Source organism: Meriones unguiculatus, chromosome 11 (genome assembly GCF_030254825.1).
Source record: "Meriones unguiculatus strain TT.TT164.6M chromosome 11, Bangor_MerUng_6.1, whole genome shotgun sequence".
Taxonomy (NCBI): Eukaryota; Metazoa; Chordata; class Mammalia; order Rodentia; family Muridae; genus Meriones; species Meriones unguiculatus.
Genome location: NC_083359.1, coordinates 94,302,831 through 94,317,690, shown reverse-complemented (window position 1 = coordinate 94,317,690; position 14,860 = coordinate 94,302,831). Strand labels below are relative to the sequence as shown.

Below are 14,860 nucleotides of genomic sequence, written 5' to 3'. Positions count from 1 at the left end.
TACAAACATCTCCTATGCTTTAACGTTCATTCTTTTGTTTCTGTTTTAAAACAGCAACTATTCTCCGCGTGGTTTCATATCCATTCTTTTGTTGTTGGTGTTACTGTTTCAAAACTGCAGCTCATGTAGCCCAAAATGGACTTAAACTCATAATAATTATCCTGCCTCAGCCTCCCAAGTACTGATATTACAAGGTGTGAACCACAATGCTCAAGACATTCTTGAAAATAAAATTAAAGAACATTTTAAAAGGTCTAGACCTGGTGTCATGAGACTGTGCTTTCAGGTACTTGGGAAGATGAGGCAGGAGGATTACATGTTGAAGGCCTGCCTTGGCTAACATAGTAAATTTAAGGCCTACATGAGAAACTCCATGAGAACCTGTCTCAAAAATTAAAATAAAATGGTTGGGAATACAGTTGTGATATAGTGCATTCCTAATTAAGCCTTATTTTTTAAATTTCCAATATGAGAGCGGTATCTCTATCTGTCTGTCTGTCTATCTATCTATTTTCTTCTATATATTGAGAGAGCAGATTAAAAGAGTTATGAATATCCGTTTGAGGGCTGGAGAGATGGATCAGTCATTAAAAGCATGACTCACAACCAAAAGAGTAGCAATAGCAATTTGAGGTTGAAAGAAGTGAGGCAGTTACAGAAGACACATGGCCAGTTATGGAAGAAAAACAGGAAGGTGGGGCCCTTGTGATGGTCATCTTGAAGATGTAAATATTATGATGCTTTACTGTAGCTGTTTTTATTTATGTTATATAGAATCATAATTATGCTATATACAATTAAAATGATACATAAAATCTCTGCATTATTACTTCTAAAGGCATGTGTTCCTTTGGTTTTCAAAATAAAAGGCTTTGATAGAGCACCGCTAGGCTCTAAGCACTTGGAAGACCGAGTTAAGAAGACTGACCTGGGTGTGGGTCCCACAGTTGCAGAGTGAGTCTCTGTCTCACAACCCCCCCAAATAATTAATTTATAGTTACTAAAAACTTAATTTCTAGAAAGAGTACTCTAAGAATATTTGACACAGAATATTAAAATGCTAAAGCTTGTACAAAAATCTGTTATAAAACATTTTTAGATAAAGCATTGATAACTTTGAGTCATTTGATGTTTTCCTGCGAATCTGAGTCCTGATTTATGTTGTCATGTAGAAGTGATTCACCCTTCCCCCCGCCCCCCTACAGAGCTCCTAACCAAGTCTCTGTCCTTAAGGCTGTAGAACAAGCTCAGAGTCATCAGAGCATCACTGCTCTGTGAAGGCTTCCTCCACGGTTGCCAAATCATATAGTAACTAAAGATCATGTGCAGAGCCAGTTTATTTCTTTACTCAAAAAACCCAGTTTTAATAATTTAAAAGAATGTCTCTCAGTGTGGAACTGCTCAGTTAATCGGCATGCTATAATTCTTCTTTTCCTAAAATTGTATAATTTGGAAACTGCAACCAATTCCAGAAAATGAGTATTATTATTATTTTTTTAATTACTGGAACATTGATACTTGAGAGAATCTAGAAAATATACCCTGTAAGGACCCAGACCGACGAGGAAAGTCCTTTCAGCATGATGTCTTTGATTCAAATAGCTCATGGGTTAAGCTTTGAATTCTGTTTTCATTGCTGTATGGCTCCAAAGCTTGAGACAAGTCAGATCTTCTTTTCTCATATTTAAAATTAACCGAAGCATCCATGTTTTTCTAACCCAGGAGATATTATCTAATTTTACATGTGAAAACGCCACATTCTTAATTAAAGATTCAAACAAAAGAGATGGCATAATTGACCCATTCGACCTCGACTTTACCTGAGTAGCAGCCAGTGTGTCTCCTGAATCCCCCCGGCTGACGAGAGCATCCTTTTCCCCCAGCCATGCTTCCTCTTCCTCTGCATTCTCCATAAACTGCAGATACTGAAGAGACTCTTCCAACTGCACCCCTCTGTCACAAGGTGGTTAGCGCAATGGGAGTAGGAAGGAAAAGGTTAACCGTGAAACTGCAGTGGGGTGTCCAATGCACCCTAGCAAACCACGGGTTCTCCAGATAGCCATAGCTTAAATGGGCAACAACACAATCTATGTGATGCTGATCTCCTGTGACACAAAAGAGACTTGTGCCCTCCACATTATTTTGAAATAGCGTTGGAAATTTGATGAATGAAGGAAATCCCAGCCAAACAGAGGTCTCAGACTTGGAGACTCTCCATAGTGAGGCAGTGGCTCCCTGTGTAGAGCACTCCCTTTTCTCGTTGATGAAAGTTCCTCAATCCCAGGAAAGATCCATTTAAATATTTATTTGTCTTTAATACATGTGTGTGCCTGAGTGCCACTTCTGGGCTGGTGGTCCAAGGTGCTGTAAGAGGGCGGCTGAGCAAGCCCTGGGGAGCAAGCTAATAAATAGCATCCCTTAGCGGCCTCTGCATCAGCCACTGCATTCAGGTTCCTGCCCTGTTTGAGTTCCTGCTTTGATATTCCTTAGTGATAGAATGTGATGCGGGACTTTAAGCCAAAATAAGCTCTTTCTGCTTCAAGTTTTTTTCTGGTGTTGGTGTTTTACGACAGCAGTAGAAATTCTAAGACAGTGTGGCTATCCAACAATTGTTCGCTGGTGCCTGTGGAGGCCAGAAGATGGCACTGGATCCCCTGGAACTGAAATTGCAGATAGACAATTGGAATTGGGCTGACAGGCACCCAATATGTGTGCTGGGGATTGAACTGGGGTTGTTTACAAGAACATCAAGTGTTCTTAACCACCAAGCCATCTCTCCAGCCCTGGTAAATTTATCTAATTTCCCAGAAAAAAACTGTCTACCAAGAGCCACCAGAGAAAACGTTCACAAAGAACTTGTTTTTTGAGCAGGAATCATTAAGTTAGAAAAAAAAAAGTCCATGTCTACAGTCTATACTGAACTGACACAGAAGCATCCCTCAACATCAGCCTAATGCTCCAAACACAGGAGCTTCATTGGGATTCCTGCTGTCCTACTTACCGGGTCTTTGCCAACTCCTTGAGCTTTTCCCAATGTTGGACAAACTGAGCCAGCCGTTCCTGGATCTCCTCTTTTCCTACAGCAGCCTTGTCTCTCAGGCTCTCTGCCGTATCCAACACATTCTAAGGACACATATTCCACATTGCATTATTCTGTAATCTCCTCCTCTAAGTCAGTCACAATTTATGGTAAAGGATCTAGTCTTTCCTAGGGTCAGATTACCCATGTGCTACTGGGACTTGAGGTTGTCTTGGGATACTGGGAATATGAAGATCACTATAGCAAATATCCATGCTAAGATTTCCCAAATATTTTTGACAAACATCCCCCCCAAACCAGTAGGCTACTCCCACTGTTCTGTCTTACGGAGTATTCATCATCCCAGGGGAACTCTGCTGCTAAATCATACCCAAAGTTATTTTTTTAAGGCATCCTAACACATCTCAATTGTCACTGACTGTCTGTCAGTGTCAGAATTAATCTTTCTAGGGAAGAGGATGCCATCCCATCTAGGATCTCCTATTCAAAATATGCACAAGGATTCCCATGAACCGTATGAGGCATAGCTGAACACTGCTGTTACATTTTCCCCATATTGACTTATCTAACTATGATGTGAAAAACTGTGTTAAGGTGATTTCTGTCTCTTTAGGTCTGGCATTCGGTTTCTACCTGGACAGCAGGTTCATGTGCCACCAGCTCCCCCTCTAGGCGATTGTGTTTTCTCAGTAAGTTCTGAACACTCTGAAGATCCCTCCCGTAGTCCTGGGAGCTCACTCTCAACAACTTCTCCCTGGGAAAATCATAGGTTAGATTCATATCAGATCAACCCGGTACAATAGCTCTCTCTCTCTCTCTCTCTCTCTCTCTCTCTCTCCCTTTCTCTCTGTGTATGTATATATGCACGTATGTTGTGAGTTAGATTCTAAAGATCTCTGGTACTATGCTGGCTAGTTTTATGACAACTTGACAGAAACTTGAGTCTCTAGGAAGAGGGAACCTCAGTTGGGAAAATATCTCCACAGCACTGGCCAGTGGGTAAGTCTTTCGTGCATTTTCTTGACTGCTGATTGTTATCGGAGGACCCAGTTCACTGTGGACCATGAGGAACAAGCCAGTAAGCAGCACTTCCCCATGGCCTCTGCTTATCAGCTCTTGCCACCAGGTTCCTATCCTGTTTGAGTTCTCGCACTGGCTACCTTCAGTGAAGAAGTGTGCTGTTGAATTGTACAGTGAAAAGAACCCTTTACTCTCCAAGCTGATTTAGGTAAGGGTGTTTTATCACAGTAGTAGAAACATTTACTGACCTAAGAACCATCACCCAAAAGATAAGCAGTGGAAAAGAATTTCAGAAAACTTGATTTATGTCAACAAAAATTAAAATAGTTTACCAATGTCCACTATGAAAACAGCTATAACAGCCTTTTTATTTCTACTCTAGAGCATGTATTAATATTTTATTTTTAAAATATAAAAATATATGAGTTTCATTATATTTTGTGTATTAATACCAATAATAACATCTGGGGATATTGGTGGAAAACTCCTCTACCTACCTGTATAAAGTCTTGAGCTTGATCTTTAGCATTAAAAACTACATGAAATGTTTAAACAGCAAAAGATATTTTATGAGCATTAAAAGGTCCTATTTGGCACCTTATAAACTATGTTTCTTTCTAATTTATTTGCTATTTAATTTATTTGCTTTATAATTTATTTTCTTCTAATTTATTGGTAGTAGAGAAACATGAAGAACAAAGTAACTATGAAGCAGGCAAAAAATACTGATTTATTAAGAATTTCCTAGCGATAAGTAAATGGATGGGATTGGCAATGAAATTGTGACAGATACTGGGACGGCCCAGTGGAACCTATTATGTAACAAGCATAGAAATAATAATGGCTGGAGACTGGAGGGGTGGCTCAGTGGTTAAGAGCACTTGCTACTCTTGCAGAAGATAGTTCCTAACTCCCCTGTCAGAAGGCTCAACAAACTACCTGCAGTTCTAGCTCTAGAAGACCATATGTTCTCTTTAAGCCTCCATGAGTACTTGCATGCCAATACAAATAGATGCAGCATACTCACACACACACAAATAAAAACAATTATGAAAAGAAAATAATAATGGCAATGTTGTGGTCTTCTTCATTAGCTGCAAAGGGTCAGCAGCTATCTGTGCCCTACAATTCAATGAGCTATTTAAAACAAATGTGTATGGTATCTGAATTTTATTCCAAGAATGTGGATTAACTTTTCTTCCTGTCTTTCTCTGAAACTGATTCCTTGCCTGAATCCACAGAAGTAAAAAGTAAAACCAATGTTTACTTTCAGTCAAGGAAGAGATTTAATATCGTTATTAATGATATTAAGAGATTTAATATCATTATAAAAATCAATGACAATTTGACTTCAGTATGTATTGAATCTGTTTGCTGAATTGCCCAGTGAGCTGAGGATACATACTCTATCCAGGCCTCCTCATCATCTAGGTCTTGGAAGAATTGGAACAAGGCATAAGTCTCTTTTAATTTCTCATGGTGTGCAGCTGCCAAGCTCTGGACATTTGTAAAACGCTCATTGACACCATTCATTTTCTCTTCTATCTGGTCAATGTTGAAAGTCCCACTGGAGATCAGCTCCTGAGCCAGGTCATTCAGGTCTTTGAGAGGGTCCTAGAACATCAAGAATGGTCAGTGAATGGAGGAATATGGTGTTACATGAACCCTAGGCTTTAGGTTAAATAGATTGCTTTTGAAGGCATCTACTTTGATAGACATGACTAAATGTTTCACACAAATGTGTTTTGGTAAGAGATGCAATCTTATATCAGTCCTATATCAATCCTACATACAATCCTACACCTACCTAATATGCAACCCTTTACCAATCCTATATCATTCCAGATCACATTTATCCCTAGTTAACTGATCCCTCCTCCTATGTTCTTTAGTGTTTGCCTGCTATCACCAACTAGAATAATAGCTTGTCCTACAAAGAACTGTCTCCACAGTACTGCACTTGATAGTTTGGGACTACCTGATCAAAATATCCATTAGCACTGTGTTTGGTAGTATTCTTGGGCTCACCATATAACACACTCATGGCACTTTATGCCTGTGTTCATTCTAGTGCTCTCCAGTAATTATATAATGGGAAATAGTGCAAAATCCTGACATGTCAAGCCCAGAAAGCCTTTGGCTTTTAGACCTTATAATGTTTTATCTTTATTACCCAGTAAAACTAGTTTTATACAATTATCTGGTATGAAATTAATTATTAGTACTGTCAGAAATTTTGTTCCTGGCCCATGTTAGGCTGCAACTGCAGTCCTCCACAGGTCCTATAGGAGGATGGGAGGAGATGCAACTTCTCCCATCTGACTTTATTTCTTTTCTTTCCTTTAGAGTGTCAAATTCTCTTTTCTTTCAAAGACTAGCTCAAATTTATAGCTTCGGAAAGTGGTAAGTTTATGTATCTGTAAAATTATAAATAACTCTCAGGGTCCCCTCCACAGAGTGCTTCACTGGTCATTGGCAATGACTGTCACAATGGCCCAGCAACCCAGGGATTTGACCTGGTAGCATCCTCAAGGTTGTTGTCTTGAGTATTCTCCTAAGATATGAGGTCATAAATATTTCCGCTCTATACAAAAGAACAGGAGTCCGCCATTTCTCACCTCCCGGGCCAACATCTCTGCTTCTAAAAGCTGATGCTTCTTCAGTAGGTTTCCTGCCGAAGTTAAGTCCCTAGCCTGATCTTTCATGGCCAGCAAGCCTTCCGCCTGGGGACAGAGAAGCAGGACAAAAAGATTCTCATTTGCAAACTTCATATAAGGAGAGCGAGATTTAGTATCCAATTACTCAGTTACTTAAGAAGAAGGGTCAAGGTAACCATTCAGATATAAATTAAATTACATAACAGGTATTTATTAAGTTATAAAGTTCCAATCATCCTCAGGTACAGTTACCTCTGAAAGCCAGAACTCGAAGTCCCGAATGCTTGTGTTGAACCTTTGCTGCCTACTGGCCTCGTTGAGCTTCTGTCCCTTGTCAGTTGTCCTCTCTAGGAGATAATCCCAGTTTTCCTTTAGCTTGTCCACTTGCTCCTAGCTCCAAGAAAGTAAGAACTCATTATGAGATCCTGAAGGTGAGAACTTGAAGAGAAAATGTGGGAGGGTCTTGATAAAGGGAAAGGGTCTCACTTGAATGCTACCTACTTCTCACTAGTGATGCTGAGTCTGGAAAAAACAGAAGGTGTGAAGTTAAAGGAAAAGTTTGGAAACCAGGCATTCAGTGACTGGTCTCCAAATGCCAAAATATTCTTGGCAGAAAAGATTAAAAAAATTAAAAAGCCCAACAGGCAGGATTAAGACAGAAGTCTAGAAGACACACCCAGGAAGAGGGTACGATCATATTTATATTTCTACCCACAAAATACTGAAAGAGTGGAGGATTTCTCTTCAGAGGTCTCTGGAGGCCAAATTTATCTAAGTAAAAACTTTACCTTCATGTTCTCTTCATCACCATCACACACTCTGCGCTCAATCAGGGAGTTTCCAAGGTTAATGACACTGTCCACATGCTCTGCGCGACCATTGACTTCATTTTCAAAGGTCTGATGTTTCAGATACTTCCTCTGAAGGCAAAGCAAAAACTATATCACCTCGTCATCCAGGGAATGGTGATTAGACTAAAAGGACACAAGAACCACTGTGCCACCCCCAACTCAAACTAAGACAACCATTGTAGGAAGTGTTCTGTCTCACAGTGACCAACAATGAGATCGGTGACATCTTCTAAGATTTCTAGTTTGAGCTTGCCTGAATGTTAGTGGGATCTTTGTAAGATTCATCACAGGCTATGGGCAGCATCTCATTGATCCATTCTTCTAGCTCCTCCAGGTCATGATAGAACTGTTTCAGGTCAGCATAGTCCCCGAGCTTTCCACGTTCAGCCAGCAGTAGTTCTTTGAGGGCCTTCCACCTAAAGGATGAGGTTGCATCATTTTCTATCCAGTACCCCTTTGCTCCAGATGCATAGCATCTTCCATCCTCCATTCTAATGCTTTGCGTTTCTCATACTCTCACTGTGTTTAGACATACAACACAGTGTATAAGTAAAGTAATCCATGATGTATCTTCCATGCTTTTCATTCTATAAGGCTAAAGCAGAAGATCTCTTAAGGAACACACGTCAAAAGACAGGAACATGAAGGTATCTCCTTATCATGGTGCTGATGCAGAGAAGGGACTTTGCAAGTCTGACCTGTCTAGCACACGTTGGAGGCGAGCAGCAATCTCTTTCTTGGCGTAGTGGTCATCATCTATGAGCCTTGTGGCAACATGCTCTAGGTCAGCAATCTTCCCTTCCTGAATAAGAAAGAGAAAATGAAAGAACAGATGTCTGGCGATTAGATCTTTCATATAATTCCAGGCTCTGCCATAATGATAAACATATTGTGTGTTTGTGTGTGTGTGTGTTTCCTCAGAAGACAGAACCAGAATCAAAAAGTAAATGCCTGTCACACAGAGCAAGCAACATCTGCCATGCTGGGAGAATACTAACTTCCCTACAGAGCAAACATTTCTCATGGCTTTTGGGAAAACGATTCCTGATGGATCCTGCATTGTGTAAGATGTTGAAGTAGATAGTAACAAGAAGTCACAGTTAATCCTAAAACCTGTGCTTTATAGTAATGGAGGCCTTGCCACAAGAAAGTCGGGTGTCCATATGTAATTTGTCAACCTCCCCTTCCTGCCCCAACATTTTCTGTAAGAAGCAAAGGTCATTTGGGGGTTAATGGCCTATGACTTCTGGGAGCGATGGCATCTACCCACACAGGGTATAGCCACTCAAACCATTTAATTTTATTTTTTATTGGCTTATCAAGTGTTAAATTTCCCTGTGACTTTTCTACACATTTAATTTGGTTGACCCTTTTCCCCATCCCTTTCTTTCTCTTCTCCATATCCCTTCATCTTCTCCATGCATGTGCTTACAGAATCTTTTTTTTATATCTCTGATAGGCCTCTTTTGATTTTTCTGCCTTTAAATATGTTCACATCCACATGAACATGAGGAAGAGGGTGATAAAGGCAGGAGTGGGAGAAGGACAAGGGTGAGAAACAGGAGGTGAACATACTCCAAACACTGTCCATACATGGAAGCATTATAAGGAAAACCATTCCTATGTATAAATCACATGTTAATAAAGCAGCAATTAAAGGGAAACAAACTTGAGTTAAAATATCTTAAAAATCAGGACTCTAAATAAGGGTGCCGAGTATACGTTGTCATTTCTAATAGTAATTATCTGAGTTTTTATATTGATTATTACCTGGGCAGCGATTGCTTTGTCCAAATCATCCCTTTTCTTCATCAAAGCCTGCAGACTGTTTAAGTGATCCCTGTCATCTGACCTCAGGGAGTTCTCACGTGCCACCATCCAGCTCTCAACCTGTTCACAGTTCCCTCGGAACAACTGTAAGAGAGTGGGTAGGTGAGATCAGCGGCAAGCACATGGTTATTCTAGATGGGCTGAGGAAATGACCTTCACCTTCCTCAGTGGTGATAACACAAAACATCTTGCTAGGGCTGGTATAATTCATGTATTCTCTCATGAAGCAGTCTTATAATGAATATTAAGTATATTGTCACTTCACTTTTGCTTTAAACATGTCTTGTCTGCTTTATAAGCTACAGTAAAGGCTGACCCTTTATGGTACCTCTAGTAAATACTGACAAGCACTCTCTGTCTGTCTGTCTCAAGAAGCCAGGATGGAATCTTGAGAAGCCCAGGCTAGCCTGAAACATGCTAGGTAGCCAAGAATGACCTTTAAACTTGAAACCGTCTCGGGTAGCTGAGGATAGCATCAAGCTCACTATGCAGCTGGAGATAACCGTGGGCTACTGATCTAACTTCTGAGATTATAGATGCGTCTGATTTTTCAGCTGGTTACTTCTTTAAATCTCTGCCATACGTTAGCCATAGATGTGTCTGATATTGCCATACTCTTCCCTCAAATACCGTGATTATTCCTTTTTCCTTTATCCTCAAAGCATTCTTACATTGTATTTTGTTAGTAAACATCTTCTACATTAGAACTATCTGTACTTATGTAAAGAAACACACTCTAACGATACTGTTAGTGGAAGGACTTGCATCCTGCAGTTTTTAATGAATGGTAATCTTTAACTTAAATACTTAATGGTAATAATCCCATTCATGTGCAAGACTGCTTGCAATCTTGTTTTGCTCTCTATTTTTAAAAAGCTTATAATTTTTAAAACTTCATTTATTTGATATTATTAGTAGTAGTATGTCTGCATGTGTATGAAAGAGAGGGTAGGGGATTCCATGGTGTGCATGTGAAAGTCAAAGGAGAGGTTAATAGAGTCAGCTCTCTTCTCTGCATGTATTGTAGGATAGAACTCGCATCATCAGGCATGTTCAGCAAATTGCTTTACCTACTGAGCCACTTCACTGGCACTTGTTTGTATCTTTTAACAGTAACAAGGGAACAGAACACAAGGATATTCACTCTGTAACTCGGTGTACAGTGCCAAATGATCAAGATTCACCGGTCCATACAGCGTACAGAGTCTAATACACTGCATGCCCACAAGTGACAAATAAAACCATTCCCATGTAATTGTGGCAAAAGCCAGCTATCCAGAAACCGCTATACCTGAAGTTCCAAGCACTGGTCCAACATCTTCTTGCGGTTTTCCCAACCCTTCTCCAGATCGTCTCTCTTTAATTTAATATCCTGGAGAGTATTTTCAATTTCAGGGCTGTTACGATGGCCACTGTCTATCAGCTCTGTGCCAAAGTCTTCTAAGGCCTGGAAGGTGAGGGCCTCTGCCTTCATGTCATCATGATGTTCCTGTGGGAAAGCAGGGAAGGAGCTAGTGACTACTGTAGAAACTCCTGAAGTGAGAAGAGAATCTTACCTTAGTGGTTAGTGGCTATGGACTTTGTAGGTGTACCTGGTGTCGCTCCAGCAAGATCTCTGTGCCAGTTAAGTCCTCAGCCAGCTCAGGCGATGATATTACACCACCAATGGCTTTGATCCAATTCTCTATGTCACTATAGAAGTAAATACATTGGGATCAGTCATGGTTGTCCTTATTCTTTCCTGTCTCACCAGCAGAAAGAAACCCCATCCCCCAAACTCCTGACAACATCTTATGTATAACATGTACTTTATAGAAGCTTTCTTAGTTGGCATGCTTACCTCACATTCCTTAAAGCATCGGTATTTTGGAGCCTAAAGCATTAAACCTACCTTTTCTGCACCTTACTGGAGATGACACTTGGATATAGTGTTGTCTTTATAACCCAGGCTATTCCTATAGCCTCTGTGCAAGGCAATGCACAGAAACTGACAAGCTGTTTGGTGGATGCCAGCCTTTTGAGCTTTACCTAGCTTTGCTGAGGAAGAGGAAGAACTTAAGGGCTTCATTCAGACTCTCCTTTCGATCCTTTGTAAGATCTTGTAGGGTATCCCAGGCCTCATTCAGCTCTCTTCGCTGCTTCTGCAGTTCCTCGGTGGCATCTGGGTGGGACTCACAGAGACGCTCAGCTGTCTCCCCCAGTGTGGTCACCTGGGCAAACACAAGCATTCTGATAACCATGTGGAATTGCCTTTGCTGTTTTTCTTTGTTTTTTTAAGGAGTTATAGACCAGAGGGGATAAGGCACTCTGATGCTCAGTGATACATCAATCTGGAACCCTGGAGTCTTAATTCTTCATATAAGGCTATTCTTTGTGCTCTGCATGACGATGCCAGGCTATAGGTTGGATCCAGTGCATTTGGAATGTTTCATTCTTCCCTTTGAGGTTCTGAGCTAGGGATAATTTTGTTTAATCACTGACTAAGGAAACATTTCTCAGTATCTATATCTAGTATCACTCTCCTAGATATAGATAGCAATGCATATAGGTACCCCCTGCAAGGCACTGGTTTCTACAACTGGCCGCTAGTCTATTCACTTGACATGTTCTAACTAGGCAAAAGGATATAAAGTATCTAAATTAATAATATAATTAAATTATTAATATAATTTTCCTATGTTAATGGTCATGAGGGCATGATATTATAATGATTTTCCTTTGGAAGAGAGTACAAAAATTAGTATAATGGGAGGTAAAAAGAGAAACATAAAAACAATGCATTTGGCAAGAGAACCAAAGAAAGGCACAATGCTATAGGCATGAAGATGGAGAAAGTGGTAAGAAAAGGTGACAGCATGTGTCTCACCTTTTCTCCCAGGGGTATGATGTCTCTCTCAAAGACCTCATGCTGCCTCTGGAGGGCTTGGACACTGAGTAGGTCAGAGCCAGGGTCAGCAGCACCAAGAGCTCGGCATTTCTTATCGATCTGTTCCTTGACATCATCTGCTTCCCTGGAACACAAAAGAATAAAGGATGTAGGAGTAATAATGTGCCCGAGAAGGTGATCCACAAGAAAGTCACTGCCACCACTTTCTACATTATTCTCATCTGTTAGGATATAGACGCATTGAGGTTCCTTTAGTCTAAAGCCATAGATGCTGTTATTGTTTCCATTCTATGAATCAAGATGATACTACTGCCAGATGGTGGGGCCCCAGTCTGAACCTGGTGCACTACATGCAGAGCTACTTGATTAATTAATTTTATACCTTTGCACTATAGGCTACTCCAAACAGCTAGATCCATCGATGACATTGTTTTCCCTTTCTTTCTTTCTTTCTTTCTTTCTTTCTTTCTTTCTTTCTTTCTTTCTTTCTTTCTTTTTTCTTTTTAAATTGGTTTTAATATGCAGTTTTTTTGTTTTTTTCTTTTTTTTAAAATTTTTCATCAATTACACTTTATTCATTCTGCATCCCCCCATAAGCCCCTCCCTCCTCCCCTCCCAATCCCACCCTCCCTCCTCCCTCTGCTTGCATGCCACTCCCCAAGTCCACTAATAGGTGAGGTTCTCCTCTGCTTTCTCATCTTAGTCTGTCAGTTCACATCAAAAGTGGCTGTATACAGCCACTTTCTTTCTTTCTTTCTTGCAACCTCAAAACAACATTGATACGCATGAAAGGGTTCTTTTTTGTTTGCTTTATTATTTTGTGTGTGTTTGTTAGTAAAGCTGTGAATTTGATAATAAAGCATTGAAGAGGTTGATGAAGTAGATTGAGATTGTGATTCTGCTGTCATTGACCCTTGGTTTATAGTTCAAGAATAAAATGAAATAAGCCCAATTTATAATTCAAATTTGATTCCCTATTATAGAATCATATCTAAACTATGAATTATGTGCCTGTTCAACCAGAAAATTAAACTTGGTTTTGTCTTGGAGTATCCAGTGCATCCACTGAGGAAATTTTTGCTGAAAAAAAAAATCTGGTCTGTTAATAAACTGTATCTTTTTGATGGAAAGGGCTATATAGCATCAGCTATGGTTCTCAATAGTGACTAGACTTAAGAGTCCTTAGAGTGGGCTCCAGAGGAGTGGTGCCATCTCAGTGTTCAGGTGCTTACCTGTGAAACATCTCAACGGCATGGGCGCTGCTTAGCAGCTGATGTTGCTCATCTGCCAGCCTCTTCAAAGAATGCCAGCGGGTGTTCAGTTCCTAAAAGTAGACACACAAATCTTGTCAGAGAGCTAGTTCTGACATCTTAGTGCTGTCGGTGACTAGCTGGTATGTCACCTGCATTCCCAGTACCCCTTTAGCATGCACATAGCTCTGTTTCTCTCTTGCATAATCCAAGAATAGTGTGCTTTTAATTCAGTGCCACAGAATTTTTTTTCTTTTTTTTTTAGTTTTTAACTGATGTTATATGTAGATTACTGATCCCAGGGCAAGCATAAATACCTATTATCACAAAGAGTACATTAGAACCTCTTAAAATGGATTAAAATCATCGACTTTGTAGTTAGATGCTGGCACATTTATTTAAGAAAAAAAATAGCTTTCTACATTTTGAATTCAATAGAGCTAGCGGCCTTTCAAAGCGTTGCTTCCTGGAGGGGATAAATACAGCATTTTTATAACTCTTCTTTCTCATTCCAATTCCAGGAAAAGTAAGATAAGAAAGAGGAAGTGAAGTCATCCTCACTTGGTTTAAGACAACCAAGATTGCAAGGCTATTCATTGCAATAAAAGCTCATTAGGTCTACTATGGAACTGTGGCACTAGACAAAATTCATGGAAAACTCCTCCTCCATGACACACACACACACACACACATCTCTACAAATGATGGGAGGGACATTTAAATTCTCCTTTATTATGCTGATCAAAACTAGTCTCTTCCAGTACTCTTTCTGAACTAGCCTCTTCCCACAATCACTGATCTCTTGTGTGTACTATCTTGTGTTCTTGTATCTGAGTACTGTATTTCTGATGTGTGGCAGTTAGAGGTAAGTGAGTATGGGCCAAATGTCATGTGAGTTAAATGGCATACAGCTTAAATTAGAAAAGATCATCCTGAATGAGGTAACCTAGAAACAGAAAGACAGTGGATATTAGCCGTATAATATAGGATAAACATACTGAAATCTATAGTCCTAAAGAAGCTAAACAACAAGGAGGACCCTAGGAAAGATAGTTAATCATCATTCAGAAGGGTAAACAGGATAGAGATCAGAAATAGGAGAAAACAGGGAACAGGAGCTTCCAACAGGGAACCTCTGAAAGAGTCTACCTACCAGGGTATTGAAGGAGAAACTGAGACTCATAGCCAAACTTTGGGCAGAGTGCAGGAAACCTTATGGAAGAGGGAGATAGAAAGACCTAGAGGGGACAGGAACTCTACAAGGAGAACAACAGAGCCAAAATACCTGGGCCCAGGGAGACTGCAGAGACCAATATTCTAGCTAA

General features: G+C 40.1%; 1 protein-coding gene across 1 annotated transcript in view; it reads right to left on the bottom strand.

Annotated features, from left to right (window-relative positions):
* The window catches only part of Spta1 (spectrin alpha, erythrocytic 1), a 73,301-nt gene that overhangs the window by 17,332 nt on the left and 41,109 nt on the right, over window positions 1–14,860 (bottom strand). The window contains exons 25-39 of the mRNA XM_060364724.1: window positions 13,518–13,609; window positions 12,265–12,409; window positions 11,427–11,608; window positions 10,991–11,090; window positions 10,690–10,887; window positions 9,339–9,482; window positions 8,267–8,370; window positions 7,822–7,984; window positions 7,506–7,637; window positions 6,970–7,107; window positions 6,679–6,783; window positions 5,466–5,674; window positions 3,674–3,794; window positions 3,002–3,123; window positions 1,821–1,953 (exon numbers count right to left, since the gene is read on the bottom strand). Coding sequence (XP_060220707.1) covers window positions 1,821–1,953; window positions 3,002–3,123; window positions 3,674–3,794; window positions 5,466–5,674; window positions 6,679–6,783; window positions 6,970–7,107; window positions 7,506–7,637; window positions 7,822–7,984; window positions 8,267–8,370; window positions 9,339–9,482; window positions 10,690–10,887; window positions 10,991–11,090; window positions 11,427–11,608; window positions 12,265–12,409; window positions 13,518–13,609 — 2,088 coding nt within the window. The remainder of the gene's footprint in view (window positions 1–1,820; window positions 1,954–3,001; window positions 3,124–3,673; window positions 3,795–5,465; window positions 5,675–6,678; window positions 6,784–6,969; window positions 7,108–7,505; window positions 7,638–7,821; window positions 7,985–8,266; window positions 8,371–9,338; window positions 9,483–10,689; window positions 10,888–10,990; window positions 11,091–11,426; window positions 11,609–12,264; window positions 12,410–13,517; window positions 13,610–14,860) is intronic.